The 18,196-nt window shown below is 42.0% G+C and overlaps 1 protein-coding gene across 5 annotated transcripts in view; it reads right to left on the bottom strand.

Annotated features, from left to right (window-relative positions):
• Positions 1-18,196, bottom strand: part of CTNND2 (catenin delta 2) — a 914,420-nt gene that overhangs the window by 199,026 nt on the left and 697,198 nt on the right. For all 5 annotated transcript variants that reach the window (XM_072807315.1, XM_072807318.1, XM_072807317.1 and 2 more), the window contains one exon: positions 13,592-13,805. In XM_072807315.1, coding sequence (XP_072663416.1) covers positions 13,592-13,805 — 214 coding nt within the window. The remainder of the gene's footprint in view (positions 1-13,591; positions 13,806-18,196) is intronic.

Below are 18,196 nucleotides of genomic sequence, written 5' to 3'. Positions count from 1 at the left end.
TTGCGTTCATTAACACCGGTTAATGTAATTTTTGTGATAATTGTAGAGCAAATAGAGCAAACTCTCAAATATAATTAGGGAAAAGTGTTTCTAATTAACTTGTAACTCGTGAGTTGCAAAGTAGAGCCACAAATCAGTTATGCATTGTCAGACCTAACAAGTAAAACGCGCTGTACATTTCCGTCTGGGCAAATAAACTAAACAAAACAAAAACGCCCCTGGCAATACTTGCCTTTGAACCTTCACAGGTTTGGCCTGCGCTGAGACCCAACTGGAGGGACGCGCAGGTACATTTCTCATCGGCGGCCCAAGTGATCAGAGGTGAGCCATGAAGGCAGTCCAGGGACAAACAGCCTGCAGGGCTGGGTGTGCAGAGGTTCTAGCGACACCCCCGCGGGGTTTGCAGGGAAGGAGAGACTCGCAGAGTTGCAAGCCCCGCCCCAGGCCACAGCACCCTCAGGAACAGCTGCTCACTGCTGGCTGTGAGGCCGGGGACTGTCACTTCCCTTCTTCCCTCCCACGGGAGCACGCATGCTGAAATAACAGGTAACCTCGGATTCATTCTAATTTGCAAAAATGACAAATGAGCCAGCCATTTTCTTTGGATAATTTAGCTACTCTTAGCAACAAATTATTTTGGCATCTCTCAAAGCAAATATACCTGTTCTTTGTAAACCTCCCCCCCACCCCCCACTCTGCTGCTCACTGTGGTAATCGTTGGCCTGGAGAGAGTAGTGAGTGATGTTCCTCAAACATGCATGATCATGACCACTGCCAGAGGGGCTTGCTAAAATATGGATTCTCAGGCCATTAGCATAGTGATTTGGAGCTCGGAAATCTTTGTTTGATTGGAGGTATTGGGAGATCATTTGTATAAAGAGAATAGGTTTTGGGAACAGAGGACTAGGGAAGATACCACATGCCAGCTGTGACACTGAGCAAGCTAGCTCCGGCCTCAGGGCTCCTCTGGGCGGATTCAGGGCGCCTAGCACGATTCCTGGGAAGTGGTGGGTGTTCAGGGATGTTTGTTTATCCCTACCTGAAATAGAGGAATGCAGGGAATACTTTGATTTTCAGGTTAGGCACATTGCAGAGCAACGAGAATGTAAAACAGAAGAAATAACATAATATTATCAGCTCCGCAAACTTCCACTGGTATCCTACTCTGTGGCATGTCAAATAAAGAAGGGTTATGACCCTGATTTATACAGCTAACAAGTCTATATATTCCTATAACATAAACTAGAACCCCTTTCAAAACACTTTATATCAAAATGGCTTGCTCATTGGAACGCAGGTGCCACCATCTTGGCCATTAATGAAAGATCAACAACGTAGAGGACAACCTATGATTGGATGGAGGATGGGTTTCTGAAGACTGGATAACAGCTGGGCTTTCACCCTGGAACACTTAATCTTGAGATTTCCTTAATGGGAGAGAAAGAAACTTCCATCTAAACGAACACAACCCATCAACTGGGGCTTTTCACCTCTTTAAGCTGAGCTTCATGCTAAGTAATAAATTCCCATCCCTTTCTCATCACCTTAGCCTACTCCATTTTTCATCATAGTACTTGCCACTCCCTGAACTTATAGGGTGTCGGTGTTGCCCACCACAACATAAGCCCTACGAGGGCAGGGCTCTGAGTTTTAAGCTTGAAATGTTCCACAATGGTTGTGTTAATGGATATTAAAATCACAAAGTTTTGATATGGTCCACTTTTTTCCATGTAAATGAGTGGAAATCCAGGACCTCTCCCAACCATGTCCTTTCTTTCTCCCTTCCTCCACCTGGCTCCCTGGAATACAGGCAACAGCCTCCTGGCCATCAGGAAGAGTGCCATACCCCAGGGATGGCTTATGGCTAGAAGGTACGTGGGTATTCACCAAGCACCTGTATCCCAAACACTGACACCTCACTGTTACACAGTAGATGCTCAACAAACATGTGTTTAATAAATAAATGAATTAGACTTACAGCCTACAGAGTGGCTTCAATCTCTGTATTGAATTATGAAAGGGGTGAGTAGGAAGTTAATGGTGTGAATTTTCTAAATTAGGTTAGAACTGGCCTCGCTGGGGAGGAAACTGGGAATCAGAACTGGTGCTGTGTGGAAGGTTGTAAGTTTTGCTGTCTGCTTTTGGATACAACTGGGCTATCTGCTATAGAGAGATAATCCTAAAATTGTTAAAATGACCATTTAGAGGAGATAAGAGAAGATATCTCTGTAAAGAATGTTCCATATGTAGCTGGGTAGGAAATGAGCTGGGGTCAAGTCGTAGACCAGCCCTAACACCCATCTCCTCTCCCCTTCACTGGGACGCTGCTGAATGATTCTTCTTCAGGCCTGCTGTTCCCTTCCTGTGGAAGGAGCATGATTCATGGAGCCTGGACCCTCACTTGTCCTTCCCCTGTGAGGAGGAGGGACTTCTCCAAATAGTCTGCAGGCATGCATAGCTTTTGCCTGTTCCCCCCCCCCCCCCCCCCCGCCAGCCCCCACCCTCCTTGGGAATGAGTGGCCACAGGAAACTCTGGTTGCTCTGGTCTCTGTAGGAAAGAGTCCTGTGGGGCTGATAAAGGAAGAGGAAGCCTTCCCCGACCCAACTGCTACCTGTGGATGGTGGATACGTCTGCCTAGCCCTGGGCTTCACTATCAGCAAACCTGCTTGGCAAACAGCCCTAGGGCTGGCCTCCAAAGTGACCTCTAAGGGTAATGAGATGATAATATGGCTTCCCTCTCCATTTTTGTTCAGAATGTGGTGTGGAAGAGGGTGGAATAGAGAGTTCTATAAACCAAGGCCTGAGGGCTAGCCATTTGTTTTTATATATAAAGTTTTATTGAAACCTAGCCACATCCCATTTTTAGGTACTACAATAGCTGTTTTCATCCAATACAGGTAGGATGAAGCAGGTGTAACAGAGACCCCGTAGCCTGCAAGCTGAAATAGTTATCCTCTGGTCTTTGAAGGGAAAAGTTTGCCAACTCCTGTTTTGGAATCCGGAGGACTGTTAGAAAGGCAGATTGCTGCCAGAGCAATGCTCTCAGTTTTGAAAGAAGAGGAAAAGGAAAGGAGGGCAGGACTCAAGCCCTGCAAACTGCTCCCCCGGACACAGTACAAGGCAGAGTCCAAATGCAGAAGCAGGTTCAACCTGCGGAAGCTCAACCAGCCTTCCTGCAAGTCGCAGCAGAGGAGCCAGGGAGCGGGATCACAGAGGCCCATCGCGTCAGAGCAGCGGCAGGAGGTGACGAAGATGGGGATCCGGGGCCTGGAAAATGGACACTCAAGGGGAGCCGAGTGGCACGGAGCCGAGGCGCTCCGGGGGCCCGATTCCTGCTGAGGGGGCCCTGCAGGCTGCTGCAGGGGCAGGTGACCTCAGGGTTCCGCAGGAAGAGCAAGGAGCCCCCGGCCACGGGACCGCGGGGTGTCCGCTGACCGGTGGTGCGCGGCCGGCCGGGGACGGCGAGCACCCCCGTGGCTCCGCACCCGCACGGCCCAGACCCCGGGGCGAGGGGTCATGGGCAACGGCGGGGTCGGATGTGCAGCAAGGGACGGAAGGCCCCTCGGTGGCCCCGGCGCGGGGTTCGCGGCGAGTCGCCCTGGCGGGGCTGCAACTGCGCCTCCGGGGAGGCCAGGTCCTCCGAGGGTCCCGGGCAAGGAGGCCCGCGGGGCGCAGGCCTGGGCCGGGCGCGGGGGGGCGACGGCTGCCCGCCCCGGTCACTCTCCCGAGCAGCGGCCCAGACGCGCCCATCGGCCGCCCCCTGACCTGCGTCAGCCTCTCGCCCCGCGCCCCACCCGGCTCGGCTCGGCTTGCGCGAAGCCCCGTCCCCGTCGCCCCCGCGGTGCCCGCTCCCCGCTCCCCGCTCCCCGCTCCCCGCTCTCCGGCGGGGACCCAGGCCCGAGGCCGTTGCTGCCCCTCGCGGCACGGAAATGTTGCAACACGCCAGCGAGCCTTCCGATTCCCTGCATGGACGCATCTTCGCCTCCGCTGCTAAACGCTTCATAGCGGACTTCACCTTTCGCTGGGTCTTTGTCTCCGGACTCATTTTAAGTTCACTGACGGCGGACTCTGGAACCCCGGCATCACCAGACTGGCCTCTCCTGACGGATCTCATCCCCAAACACCTCCTATTACTCATCTTCCCTCAACTATAGCGGTTGGCAGAATAACGGTCCTCTAAAAATATCCATGTCCTAATCTCCAGAACCTGTGAATGTGTGACCTTTTGTTGAAGATATGATTAATTTAAGATGTACAAATTATCCTAAAGAGTGTCTTGGATTAGCCAGGTGGGCCCAACTAATCGCTTAGGTCCTTAAAAGCAGAGAACCACTCCTGGTGGCAAGCAGAGGGAAATGTGCCTCTGGAAGATTTATCAGAGATGCCATGCTGCTGCCTTTGCAGACAGTGGATGTGGGTCTTCAGCTCTAGTAGCTGGAAAAGGCAAGGACCACACTTTAGAATCTCCAGAAAGGAACGCAGTCCTGTTGGCATCCAGATTTTAGCCCACTGACACTTATGTTGGACTTCTAACCTCTGGAATTGGAAGGTAATAAACTTGCACTGTTTTAAGTCGCTAGATATTTGGAAATATGTTGTAGCAGAAATATGCAACCAATATAGCTTCACTGACTGGCTGCCACGGCCTTGGTTGGGGCTGGTCTAGGGGTACACACCAGTGCCTGGGATATCTGCTCTTAGGGTTTAGGATGGGTTCTTGTCTACAGGTGATGGGCATGGGCCAGGGTTCACACCCTTGGACAGTGAGATGAGTAAGGATTGACATTGGAACAACATATCTTTGAGGCCCTGAGTATATGTCAACAATTCTAGCATGAAGTGGCCCTAGGCAATCTAAAGAGGGCCAGAGAATCCTTCTGGTAGAGGCTGTGCAGAAGAGAGACATTGGGGAGGATGAGTTTTGTACATATGGACTTTGAACTTTAATACACAATGGCAAGATATATTGATTTTTAGGCTTTAGTTCCTTTGAACTTTAATGTCTTTGGACTTCAACAGAAAAGTGGATTGAAACTTTGATTTTTAATTTCTCCTTGGGAATTTGATATTTGGTGGGGTTTATATTAAAATTCGAGGCATCTCTACATTGCTGACGTTTCATTATTGGAATATCTCTATTCATTTTTATCTTTGTGATGCACTCTAATCTTATGGCAGAAGCTCTGATATGCTATGTTGGACAACATGGCTGGACATTATTTGGGATACAAAATAAATCTGGGATATAATTTTACATTTTGGGAACACAGTGACCCTGAATTTGATTTAAATGATGTGCTATCCTGACTCATCTCAGCACCTCTTACTATAACATATAAAGTGCCTACCAAGAGACCCAGGTGACCATCAAAAAGCTCAGGAAGACAGAGGGAAGGCTACCTTGACAAAATGCTTAGTTCCTGCTTTGAAGAGATGAGCCATGCCTGTAGGTGATTAGAGCAAATGGGATAAGAGAAAACAGACTGGAAGATGTCAGTAGGGTATGACATCTTCCCCTTGGTTTCAGTGTCTTCCCATGAAGGGTGTTTAGTTAATGTTACACCCTAGACTTCTTTGGAAATAATAAACTCACTTGGTAACAGACCTAAAGGAAATGTCTCCAACTTGGTTCTATCAGCTATACAGACAATACCTAATACTATTTACACTTTGTGTTATCTATGGAACTGTTCAGAACTCATGCAGGCAAGATATTATTAGTGGGAACATAATGGAATAAAGAAGAGAATGGAAGGAGTAATCCAGCAGATGAGACATTTTATCCTATTTCTATAATATGCAAAACAGATGGAGGTGAGTTGCCTGGCGAAGTTGTAGTGGAAGCCAGGATAGCCCACAATAAACATTGAGGGGACTCCATCCCAATGATCCAATGAGGTGGCTGACCATCCTAGTGGAACCTAGGGAAGATTCATGCTCAGAGCAGGCAGGCAAAGGAGATGTAGAAATGAGAAGGGAGGCTACCAAGGGTGATTGAAGAGAAGCAGTTGCCCACCCTTTCATTCTCCACTCTTGCCTGCATGGAGAGAACACCCTGCCCTCTCACTGCTCACTCCTACCCAGATGGAAAGAACACTCAACAGACAGAAAATTTATAGACCAGACACATAAACAACTCAGGAGAATATTCTCTAAAGAGACTGACTGCACTGGGGGAGAATGGAAAAGCTAATGTGGATATCTGAGCCTTAGAGAAAAGCCTTCCTCATCAAAATACTTAAAGGGTTCCCTATCACAACACCTTATGCCTACCTGCTCACCTGAAGCCAAATTCACAGTTAGGAAGCTTCACTGATGTGCACAGAGCTCAAATTCTCTACTCTTTCTGTCTTAATGAGCAGAGATTTCATCCTTTTTTATGGCTAATTTTACATGGATGTACATATCTATATCTCCCCCACTTCTTCTTTATCCATTTATCATTAGTTGATAGGCACTTGGGCTGTTTCCATAATTTGAAAATTCACTGTGTATAAACCATCATTCAAGTAATATCTTTCCTTAAAATATATGGTTTCATAAACTGATGTGTAGAAGCATATGGAAATAGCCATGTGCTCAATTGCTTGAAACTACACTGTGTATAAACCTTTAAACCTTCATTAAAGTAACACACACAAAAAATGAGCAGAGAACTGAAGGTCTCTCCACATTTAAAGTAAGCATGCAAAATCAATATGAAAAACTGTCATAAAAATAGAAAAAAATGACACCAGAGAAAGGTGAAATGATTCATGATAAACAGAAAACGAACCTTTGTTCTAAATATCCTTAGAGAAATTCAAGAATACCTTACATTCATGAAATAAGAATAGAGGTTATAAAAACAGCACAAAAGAGTTCGTAGAATTAAAATAATGATGCTATTAATATTAATAGTTATATCTTCTTAAATCCCTGCAAAAAAAAAAAAAACCTTATCAATATGTTGAGAGAAATGTTGGATAGTGGAGAAATCTCTCATGATAATCTTCAAATTATGTATGAAAAGTCCAAGAGATTCAAAATCTGACTACCAACAATTCTAAAAAAAAAAAAAAAAAGGATAGAGGAAATGAATGAACTTTAAAAAAAAAAGTTTTCTGGCACTGAGGGTCATGATTCTTTAAACTGGAAATGTCCAATACCAATGAATTTAAGAAAAGTGCAATCTAGATATATCATCAGACTTTTATGTATCAGGGTTAAAATTATAGAAAATATTCCTGAGAAAAATAATTTTGATCTATCCATGTCTAATGAATCAATAATGTATTAGGATTCAATACTGACATTTTCGGAATTTCATGTCCAAAGCACATTAATTAATTAATTAATTAATTAATTAATTAATATTTAGAACTTACAAGAGAATAGACCAAAGAGGAGGGCCTGGGATCTAGGAGACAGACATCCCAACTCTGGAGAGCAATGCAGCTGTTCTAGGGAGCAATCATCTGGTTCTGCCCCCCAAATAGAGGATTCTTTTCATGAGATCTCCAGAAAAACAGGGAATTAATGATGATTAAAATCACAAAGTTGAGCAGGTGGGCATTGTAGATGATGAGGAATCCATTAGATATGATGCAGGAAATGTACTCTTTTGACAAGAATCATCACTTTGGACCCATTGGGAAAGAAATGTGATGGCTAGGTACCACATGGGTCTGCTCTTCCCATTCATAATGCAAAGGCTAACCTCTGGCTTTCAACTTTTGAATCAAGCTATAGAAATCCTTGGAAGACTGACTATGGTTATAGAATAGACTGCAAATATATTCAACCTTGACAATGTAAAAGTCAAGTATGATGACAGAGGCTAAGAAGAAAGCTGAAGACATAGAGCACTAATATCTTATAAAATGGGTGATGAGATAATGATTTTATTAGATGGAAAAGATAGAAGCTTAACTTGAAGTCACTGATCAAATTTGCTGAAGAGTCAAGGATAATGATCCCACCATTTTGGAAAGGAGAAGGCATGAGTGGTGAAAAATGAAAAATCCTTCTCCATCACAGTACAAAGTCAATTTAAAGCCTATGATAATTGATTTACATAGAGTGAAATAAGTATATCATTTAAAGACATGGCATAGCCATGAGAAAACTAAATAAAGCAAAAGCTGAGGCTGAAAGCCTCTGAGGGACTTGGGAGTGTTTAATATAAGAGGACAGATGAGGAAGGGGACTGTTGTTTTCATTATAAGCATCTTTATACAATTTCATCTTTTGACCATATAGAGCCATTACTTTGAAAATATTAAGCTGCATTTAATTATCATCTTTGCCACTTCCAATTCTTCACAAGTAAATACTTTAAAAAGATGTAGTAAGAAATCTGGATGACTGATTAAACAGCACTATTAAGCCCTCATGGTTCTGCATTTATTTGCATTGCTTTATTTCCTTGACCAACAAATATGTTTGCTCACATCTGGAAAAAGATGAAGGATTCCTTGGATCTGGGTCTGTATTAGTTTCCTAGCATTGCCATAACAAGATTGAATGGCCAAAACCACAGAAGTTTACTGTCACAGTTCTGGATGTTAGAAGTCAAAGATCATGATGTCATCTGCGTTGGTTCCATCCAAGGCTATGAGAAGAATTGGCTCCTAGCTTCTTTCCTGGCTTCTGGTGTTTTTGGGGCAATCTGTGGCACTCCTTGCCTCGAGGAAGCATGACCACATCTCTGTCTTCGTGTTCATGTGGCTTTTTCCCTGTGTGAGTCTTTGCCTAAATTTCTTCTTTTCATAAGGACACCAGCTATATCAGCTTAAGGGCCCACCCTACTCTAGTATTCTAACATAACTAACTATATCTGAGTCATACTTTGAGGGGCTATGGGTTAGGGCTTCATCCTAAAAATTTAGGGGGGTATGTAACTCAGTTTATAAGAGACTAGGCATTAAATCGACTGACCTCATGCTAGCAAGTAAATAGTTAAACTGAGGCCCATCTCTTTAATTGAAAGGAAAGACTCAGTATTAGAAGCATAAGATGCAAGAATACACTCTGTTCTTAGAGAACCAGAACTCTTAAGGACACTTGCTTTCAACAGAAATAAAAGTAATTTATTAAGCTTTATGGTTTAATAAAAAGTGGTTTATTATGATTTGTAAAACATTCTGAAATCTTTAGTTGGGCATTTCAAAATTTAGGTTGATTATTTCCATATTTAGAGAGAGAAAAATTATATTAGTCAAGCCCAAAGGACATGCAGCATTTGTAACCAAAGTTTATTTGCTTAGGATATTTCAAGTAATGGCGAGCATATAATAGCTTCAACTGGATTTAAATAAAATTCTGATCATCATCTCATAGTAATTATTGCATAGGAAGAAAATTATTTATTGCAAAGCCTAACAGGCAGAAGTAAAATATATTCTGCTGTGAACAGATACTGCAGTGCAAACAGGCAGTTTTTTTTTTTAAAGCATGCATGCTTATGTGTTGAATGTAAATGCATGTAAATAGCTCAATTTTAACATTTTATTATTGTTCAAACAGTTTGCCAAGGAATACTCAGTAAATAATTTAAAGCTGCGTAAGAACATTTCTTTCTTTTAGTCTTTTATAGTTTATAATCTCGTGTTTTACATCCTTCTGGTTATATAGCCCAGGTCCAATCTAAAATCTTGTTTAGAAACATGCTTTATTATTTTTTAAAAATCACTAACGTTCTTTTCAACATCTGCTAACAAAACTTCACCCTCCCTTCCCCTATATATATATATTTTTAACCCACATTGGTTTTCATGTATTTGCTAATATTTAGGAAGGAGAATGCAAGAGTAAAAGCTCCTTTGTGCTGGCAAGGCTCTACTACTCCTGGCTGAAGTAATAACTCGCAATCTGTATTAGGTCTGCTGCAGAATTACAATAGTTGTTTCACTTAAATCATTGTTTTATTAATTTATGCAGAAATACCTAACCTAATTCCAAAAGCCTTTGAAGAGGGTCCTTGTGACAATGTGACAACAGTGGTAAAGAGAGGCTTTTTACTCTTACGGGTCCATTCTTCAGAGCCATCATAAGTCTTGGTGCTCATCTAATTAAGTTTCTAAAATGTGGACCAATTTGTCAGCAACATCTTATGTATGTATGTATGTATGTTTGCATGTATGTATGTATGTATTTATGAGAGACACAGAGAGAGAGGCAGAGACTCAGGCAGAGGGAGAAGCAGGCTCCCTGCGGGGAGCCCGATGTGGGACTCGATCCCAGGACCCCAGGATCAGGCCCTGAGCCTAAGGCAGATGCTCAACTGCTGAGTCACTGGGGTGTCCCACAGCATCCCTTTTAATATTTAGCAGCCAGCAATGCATGGATGGGACAATTCCAAACAGAGCCCCCAACCATCACAGTGGGCTCTGGTGTTAACATCGTGGCAGTGCTGGTGTGGGTCCACTGAACGTCAACTCTGTGCGTGAAGATGTCCAAGGCTTAGCACACACCTGACACCTGCAGAAATCCCAAAGCATTTACAATATGAATGATGAAGGATGAACGGAGAGCATGAGCTTAGTGTAGCAAAGCATTTACCAGACGTGGGGGGAGACAAGAGTCTCAGAGAAGGAGTGGGAAGAAAATGACAGAGAAGACAAATGGGGGATTTGATGTCCTTGAGGTTGAATCAGGTAGGTGCACTAAAATACTGGATTCCCAAAGCTCCCCAGGAGCCTACAGAATCTAAACTTTCATAGCTCACTCTGGCAGATGAGTGCTGGGCTGGTGCTGAAGATGAACATGACCCTCTAAGGCTCTGTGAGGTGAATTCATTTGCTTTCATTTACTTTTGCTCAGGCAGTGGCTCGATCTGCATCATCCATGCTATGTCTAAACAGAAGTTAACAGGACCTTGTCGGTTTCCAGGCACACTCAGATTTCTGCCAGCATGGGAGTTTATTATTATAGGGTGGCCTGCAGCAGCAATTCCTTCCATGCCAGAATGTTCTAGCACATGGTTGCTTCTGATTTCTCTTTCTAGAGTAGTAGCTTGGCTAAGGTGCTTACTGTGTCTCAGTAGTACCTACCAAGGCAACTCCAGAAACCATGAGCCTCAACCTATCGAAATGTTTTAACAACATGTGTTTCTTTGTAAAAAGTAAACATCATGCCTGAAGTGCAGCCACACACAAGACCATGATTCTGGAAGGGCAGAAAACATCTACTAAATTAGCAACCACTATCATCCTGGAGCCATTTGGCCCCAGTTGCTTGGATGGAGTCATGACAAGTCAGCATTTCTTCCAGAGGGGGCAAGGGAATGAGTCTTGGCCACCAGCACACACTGATGAAGAAACACCAAGTCATCACCTCGCAATGGGTACAAACCTTTGTTCTTCTCCAAAGGAGCAGAAGAAGGGGCATGTGTACTCTCTATATCAAGTATGCCATCTTTCCCATAGCCAAAGATTTGCCAATTACGGAAACTTCTCTATATTCTGAAGAGGTTACTTGCCTCTGAGTAATCTTTTAAGAGAAAATTCGACTTTCATCTGTTTCCAAATGAAGCTTGCAGAGAAACTTTTGGTATTGCCCAGGTGCATTAAATGGGCAACATGCAGCATCTGTCAGAAGCAGTGTTGCATAGTTGCTTTGAATATCAGAATAAGCAGAGGCATGCAGCAGTGGACGACGTCAGGGGACAGAGGTACTGCTGCCACTTCCTTCTGGTTTAAGCCATCAATCACCTCAGCCTTTTGCATGTGGCTGGATTTTCTTGGCAACAAGATAAACCATCACTGAGGGTTTTGTGTTGGGGCAAATCCAAATTTTAGCAAAATCTAATTATTTTAAAATCATGAAATAGATGCATAACGTGCATAGCAGTAGGTGTTCCTTTAGTTCCGCTGGCCTCACGCATCCATTGGCAAGGCCTTAATGCACAGAAGCACCATGATGTTTATTTTCCATCACACATATTGAGCCCTTCCTCTTAATTTGAAAGAATGGATGGGGTATATTTTCAATTATTTAACTCATCCCCCAAACTATCCTACACATCATAATATGTGCATAATAATAGTTTTGCCTTAACCGATCCATATTAGTTTGGTGTGAAACATCACCTTAATAACACTGTAAACCTTAACTATTTTTTTCCACAAAGACAATTCTTTGCTTAGAGAAGCACAAAGAAAAGAAAACAAAGGGAAAGTAAATGGGGTCTGGTTCTAATTTAGCTAAGAGTGGGAAAGAGATGTGACAATAATCTTAAAGGGTGTAAATTTAAGAAAATGTGCTGAAGCTGGGAGTCTTGATCTCGGCCTAAACAAATATTTATGACTCTCAACTTGAGTCATGTGTTTTCTTAAAATAACAAGTTCACATATATCTCATGAGCATAGATACAAGTTATGGAATTAAAACAAGATTGGTGGCATTATTGAGAATTGAGATTCTTTTTTGAGAGTCAACCTTGCAATCCATTTGCCAAACACTTGAGGGGAACTTTGATGAACTAAAACCAAATATTATCTAGAACAACGATGTGTATAATCAAGAAGAGTACTCTGAAAGCCCATATCAAGGTCACTTATGTTGTTAGCACTCCAACAAGTAAAACTGCACAGTTAGAAGGTTGGGGACAAAAGTGAAAGCTAATGTTTACATATTATTCCAATGATCATATATATTCCCAGAAAGGTACTGCTAAATGTTCTATGTTCTCATTCATCAAATCCTCATGGCTCTATGAGGTGCTTCTCTAGTGATGTCCACTTTACAAAATCCAAAAGTACAGTGTTCACAGAAAGGCTTGCTCTCATGCTCATGTTTCGGAAATTCCCTTTATGTAAATAGGTAAATATAATACAAACATATGATGTATGTAAATATGCAGTATAATATGTGTAAATATACAATATACAAACACATAAATATATGTAAGAGAAATTTCCTGATATGTAATCCTATAACCTAGGGATTTTCAGCAGGCACAAATATTTTTTTTCAAGAAGCTAACTGTTGAGTGCAATAAGATCTCTTAACCACATGATAAATCAGAATATACACCTTATTAATAACAACTCACATACTTTGTCCTTTTATCAATTCTTATTAAACGCCATTTTAATGATCACCTGTGGGTACTGTAAGATGCTGAACTACTTCTAAATCAAGTGACAAAACTGAAATATGGTCATAGAATTTTAGAAGGGTTATGTTTACTGGATTCTATTTTTTATTTTTTTAAAAGATTATTTGACAGAGAGAGAGAGAGTACAAGCAGGGGGGAGCAGCAGGCAGAGGGAGAGGGAGAACCAGGCTCCCTGCTAAGCAGAGAGCCCGACTTGGGGCTCAATCTCAGACCCTGAGATCATGACCTGAGCTGAAGGCAGATGTTTCACTAAGTGACCACCTAGGTGCCCCTGTTTACTGGATTCTAATGATCTCATTTGGTCAATCCACATGTTTTAATTAGATATCCTTTTAGTCACTCATTTAGCACATGTATATTGGGATTGCCTGGGGTATTAGCCCTCTGAGAGGCCCTGCACCACCATCCTTGGTTAGCACTTTTGCTACCGTGCTGGACAATGGAAACTTTATCTTGAGAGGCAGTGTGCTGTTAATAAGAATTCTAACCTGTGACCAGCTCCCGGATCTCCAGGTCGGTGGTCTTGCGGAGTAACCTCACCAGCGCTGGGATGCCACCGCAGTTTTTCAGGGCAATTTTGTTATCATCGTTGGCCTTCCCATACACCAAGTTTCTCAAGGCTCCACAGGCACTACGGTGGACTTCTGTCATCCGATGATCCAGCAGGTCCACCAGGAGCTGGATGCCTCCTTGTCTCCTTATCTGTAAGAGCACAGGGAACATCTTTTGCTTTAGAGAGTAAGCTTTCACTATTTAGACCAAACAGGTTTTTCATATGAAGCAGTTGCTACAATTAATTTCACTGAGCTGAATTAAAGCACACAAAGGAAAAAGAGAACAAACAGGTGTTCTTAGATTCTATTGCCTTTTCTTGCTTTAATATTCTACTGATAAAATTCCAAACATAACCTCTTTTCAAGTTATAGATTTTCGAAAGGTGATTTTAACTTCGTAATGGATGTCATGGACATTTCTCTCTAAAAATATGGCACATACTCACAGCATGAAGCAGATGGAGGAGCAAAAGAAGTTTCTCGCTCTTGAGACTTATTAAATTTAACCACTGTCTTAAAGGGCTGTCGGATTGATATACAAAATATTAAAGTTATGCTTAATCAGAACATTCTCCCAACGTTTTAAAGAAACCAGAATGAAAAGCCTGAAGAATTAGGATTTTCATCTAAGAAGCCCTAAAAGATAAGAAGTCACAAAAAGAGCTAGTGAAAACACTAAGACCAATGCATGTTATGCTTAACTCAGGTATTTGATTAATGACAAAATCATGTTAATTTTGATGTTCCTTCTACCTAAGATAGTTTTGATTTTTTTAAATAAATAAATGGAAAAAAAACCTTGCAAGATGTCTCTAGATGGGCCTTCTCCTTGCTGTCCTTATTTTTTAGACCAATTTTTAAATTAAAATGGAAAACAAATAGGCTGCTTAACATGCAGACCATTTCATGGAGTTCTCATCAGCAAAGCTGTATGTGAACACTTCTACATTGATATGGGAAAAATAACAGGACTCATTCAGTAATACTGTCTTCTTTCTTTTAACTTCAAAGTCCCTCGGGGATTGGGAAATTATGGTCTGTTTTGAATGGTTATAATTTGGCATTTTCCCTGCTTAGTTTTCTTTTCTTTTCTTTTCTTTTTTTGAAGATTTTATTTATTTATTCATAAGACACAGGGAGAGAAGCAGAGACACAGGCAGAGGGAGAAGCAAGCTCCCCATGGGGAGCCCGATGGACTCGATCCCAGGACCCTGGGATCACAACCTGAGCCAAAGCAAACACTCACCACTGAGCCACCCAGGTACCCTTCTGCTTAATTTTCTTATCACAAAAAACTCATCTCACAGATGTGCTAGACACATAGCTCAATTCTCACCATTTCAAGGTCTGAAAATTCGACTTTCTCTGTGAAGCTCCTCCAACCACACTACTGAACCATATCCCCTCCCTGAATCCAGTATTCTTCTTTTACCTGAATCCATTACAGAATTCTTCATATCCCTCATCATGTCCTAGCTTTTTATTGTGTTTATTGTCATTGACTGTCTGCTGGAATGTGTGTTATTGGAGGGCAGGTCTGTTTTTGTTCACTGATAGATCTCTATCCCTTCCCCAAGGCCAGTGCCAGTCACATAGCAGATCCTGAACAAAAATTTGTTGAGTGAACGAGGGGGAAGACTGTACTACCTGTGACAGTAGTGTTTCTCAGATTCATTAGAACTTGGCTCTTGAAAACTGAGTAATCTTTTAAGAGAATATATTTAAGGAGAAAAACCCCTTTCTGGGCTCAGCTAGCAATGTCTCCAGGTGGCTACTGAAGCTCTTCCTACGCCGGCTTACAGCTTACAGAGGCCCTGCATCATTCACGTGAGATGGGCCATCTGAGAATTCAGAACATGCCTGTAGGAATTACTTTCATCCACCATCAAAATGAAAACAGAAAAAGCTGAAATTTGCATAGAACTCCTGGCCTCAAAATCCCTAATTTGGAGAACATGAATGAGAACAGGATCCTAAGAGAACGGGACCCATGAGAACAGGATGGAAAGGGAAGGACAGACACCTGGGACAGGGCTGCTGAGGAGGGCACTGGCTTCTCTGAGGTGCCTGCACAGGCTACAGTGGTGAGTGCACCCAGGGAGAGTGGCCATGGCTGTTGTTGAGTCCACTAAAAAAGTGAGAAAGAAGTAGAAAGCAACTTTTCCCCAACATGCAGTTTTATCAGTGCTTCTTGCTTGGCACCCAACTCAAGAGAGATGAAGTTTGCATTCACTATATATGTATCCCATACACATATCTGGGTTATAACCACATCTGCATTATAAGAATGCTTCAGAAATGATTTTCCATTTGTACAGAAATTTAAACTATGAATTTTGTTTTCTCCAAGTGTATGTATTTGCATGTGTATGCTTTACTTTAAAAATATCTGGGTTTAATGTTCTTAATAATGATGAAACCATTAAAAAAAAGAGGCAATAAGGACACCTGGATGGCTCAGTGGTTGAGTGTCTGCCTTCTGCTCAGGTCATGATCCCGGGGTCCTGGATTCGAGTCCCGCATCAGGCTCCCCACAGAGAGCCTGCTTTTCCTTCTGCCAATGTCTCTGCCTCTCTCTGTGCCTCTCATGAATAAATGAATAAAATCTTTAAAAAAACAAAAATAAAACAGAGGCAATAAAGCCGTTTGTACAGTTAACTAATTGGTTATATATTAAAAGCAGATGTGTAGCAAATCTATCATCTTACCTGTATCTATATATTTAGCCATATTGTATATTATAATTAGTATTCCTAATTTATAACTTATTTCCCATTCATACAACTTAATGGATTAAGCTATTAAAATATTATTTCAAAGCATTAAAAGAAAAAAATGAATTCAAAACAAATACAGAATCAATTCTTAATGCTACAATATGAGCACAATGTTTTCAGTGACCCCTAATTAATGCCATATATCTAAATTTATAATGAAATCTTAAGATTCATTTTAATCCATTTAGAGAAACACAATTAAGATGACAAGCTTTTTCATTTGCTCTTATTTTGGGGGGCATCACTGGGTCATATATATATAAAACACTTTTGTTTTCTTGGGTTGAATTTGTAAGAATCTGGGAATCCTAAAGCCAAACAGTCAGAATTGAGTTCACAGACATGAAATGTGATAGTCAGGCCCTTGGCTCTGCCTCCTGCTTCTGCCTACACCACCTAAAAGGATGAGGAGGGAAGGCGAGAAGTGGACTTCGGTTCTCTTGCAGGGTCTCTACCCATGGCAGGACTTCTGGGTGCTGTGGATTGCTGTGGATGGATCGGGGTGCTGCTGTCCTCTGCACTTTACCCCTGCTTTGCTTTGCTCCTGGATCCTGCTCCCAGTAACTTCTCCTTCCACCCAACTCTTATTGTATCTTCTTATAGCCAACCCTAAACTCTGAGAAGACTCCAAATGAACTCCTGCTAAACATTAATAAAGTACAACTTCTCTTTGAGAAATGATCAGGGGAAACTCTTTTCTTTGAAATTACACCTTTACTTCCGCTCCCACTAACTGGCCAGCAATCTCTTTTCCATTTCTGCTCTCCATGGGTCACTGCACACCCAGCAGGAGGCCCTTGTTCTAGTCCACATGCTATCATTCCAGGCCAGTTCACCCTCTTCCCTTTCTCCCTTCATCATTTTCACACAGAATTCTTCAAAAGTGTATGTTTGATATTTATGACAACAGGACTAATAAGATGTAATATAATATATCTAATATATGTAAGATAGAACAAAATGAAATGCACAAGAACAACATCTGCTGTATGGTAGTAAGTTAGTAAATATTTATCAGACAAATGGAAGAATAGTGTGGTTGGTTGTCATGTTCATTTCCTTTTCCCCATTATTTTTACCACTTTAAAATAGGCCTTATTTTTATTTTTAAAAAAGATTTTATTTGAGAGAGAGCAAGAGAGGGAGAGAGATTGTGAGAGCAAGCACGAGTGAGGAAGAGACGGAGAGGGAGAAGCAGACGCCCTGCTGAGCAGGGAGCCCGATGCAGGCCTCGATCCCAAGACCCTGAGATCATGACCCAAGCTGAGGACAGATGCTTAACTGACTGGAGCTATCCAGGTGCCGCCCAAAATAGACCTTATTTTTAGAAGACTTTTCCATTCACAGCAAAAATGCACAAAAAGTGCAGTGAATTCCCAGGTTCCATCTGCGCCCACCACACATACACAGCCTCTCCATTATCGAATGTACTGAGCAGTACATTGGTTACAAATGATGAACCTCCGCTGATACATCATAATGACCCCAAGGCCACAGTTTACGTTATGGGTCATTCTCCATGTTGTGCATTCTCTGGGTCTTGAAAATCGTATAATGACACGTTATCCACCATTATAGTATCATACAGGATAATTCCACTGCCCGAAAGTGCTCTGTGATCTACCTATTCATGCATTTAAGATTTCCTCATGTCTTTGATGGTGTGATAGCTCATTTCTTTTTAGTGTTGAATAATATTTCATTGTGTGGACATAGTACACTTTAGATATCCATTCACCTACTAAAGGACAGCATGTCGCTT

Source organism: Canis lupus, chromosome 31 (assembly GCF_048164855.1).
Source record: "Canis lupus baileyi chromosome 31, mCanLup2.hap1, whole genome shotgun sequence".
Classification (NCBI taxonomy): Eukaryota; Metazoa; Chordata; class Mammalia; order Carnivora; family Canidae; genus Canis; species Canis lupus.
This window is presented reverse-complemented; position numbering and strand designations above follow the sequence as displayed.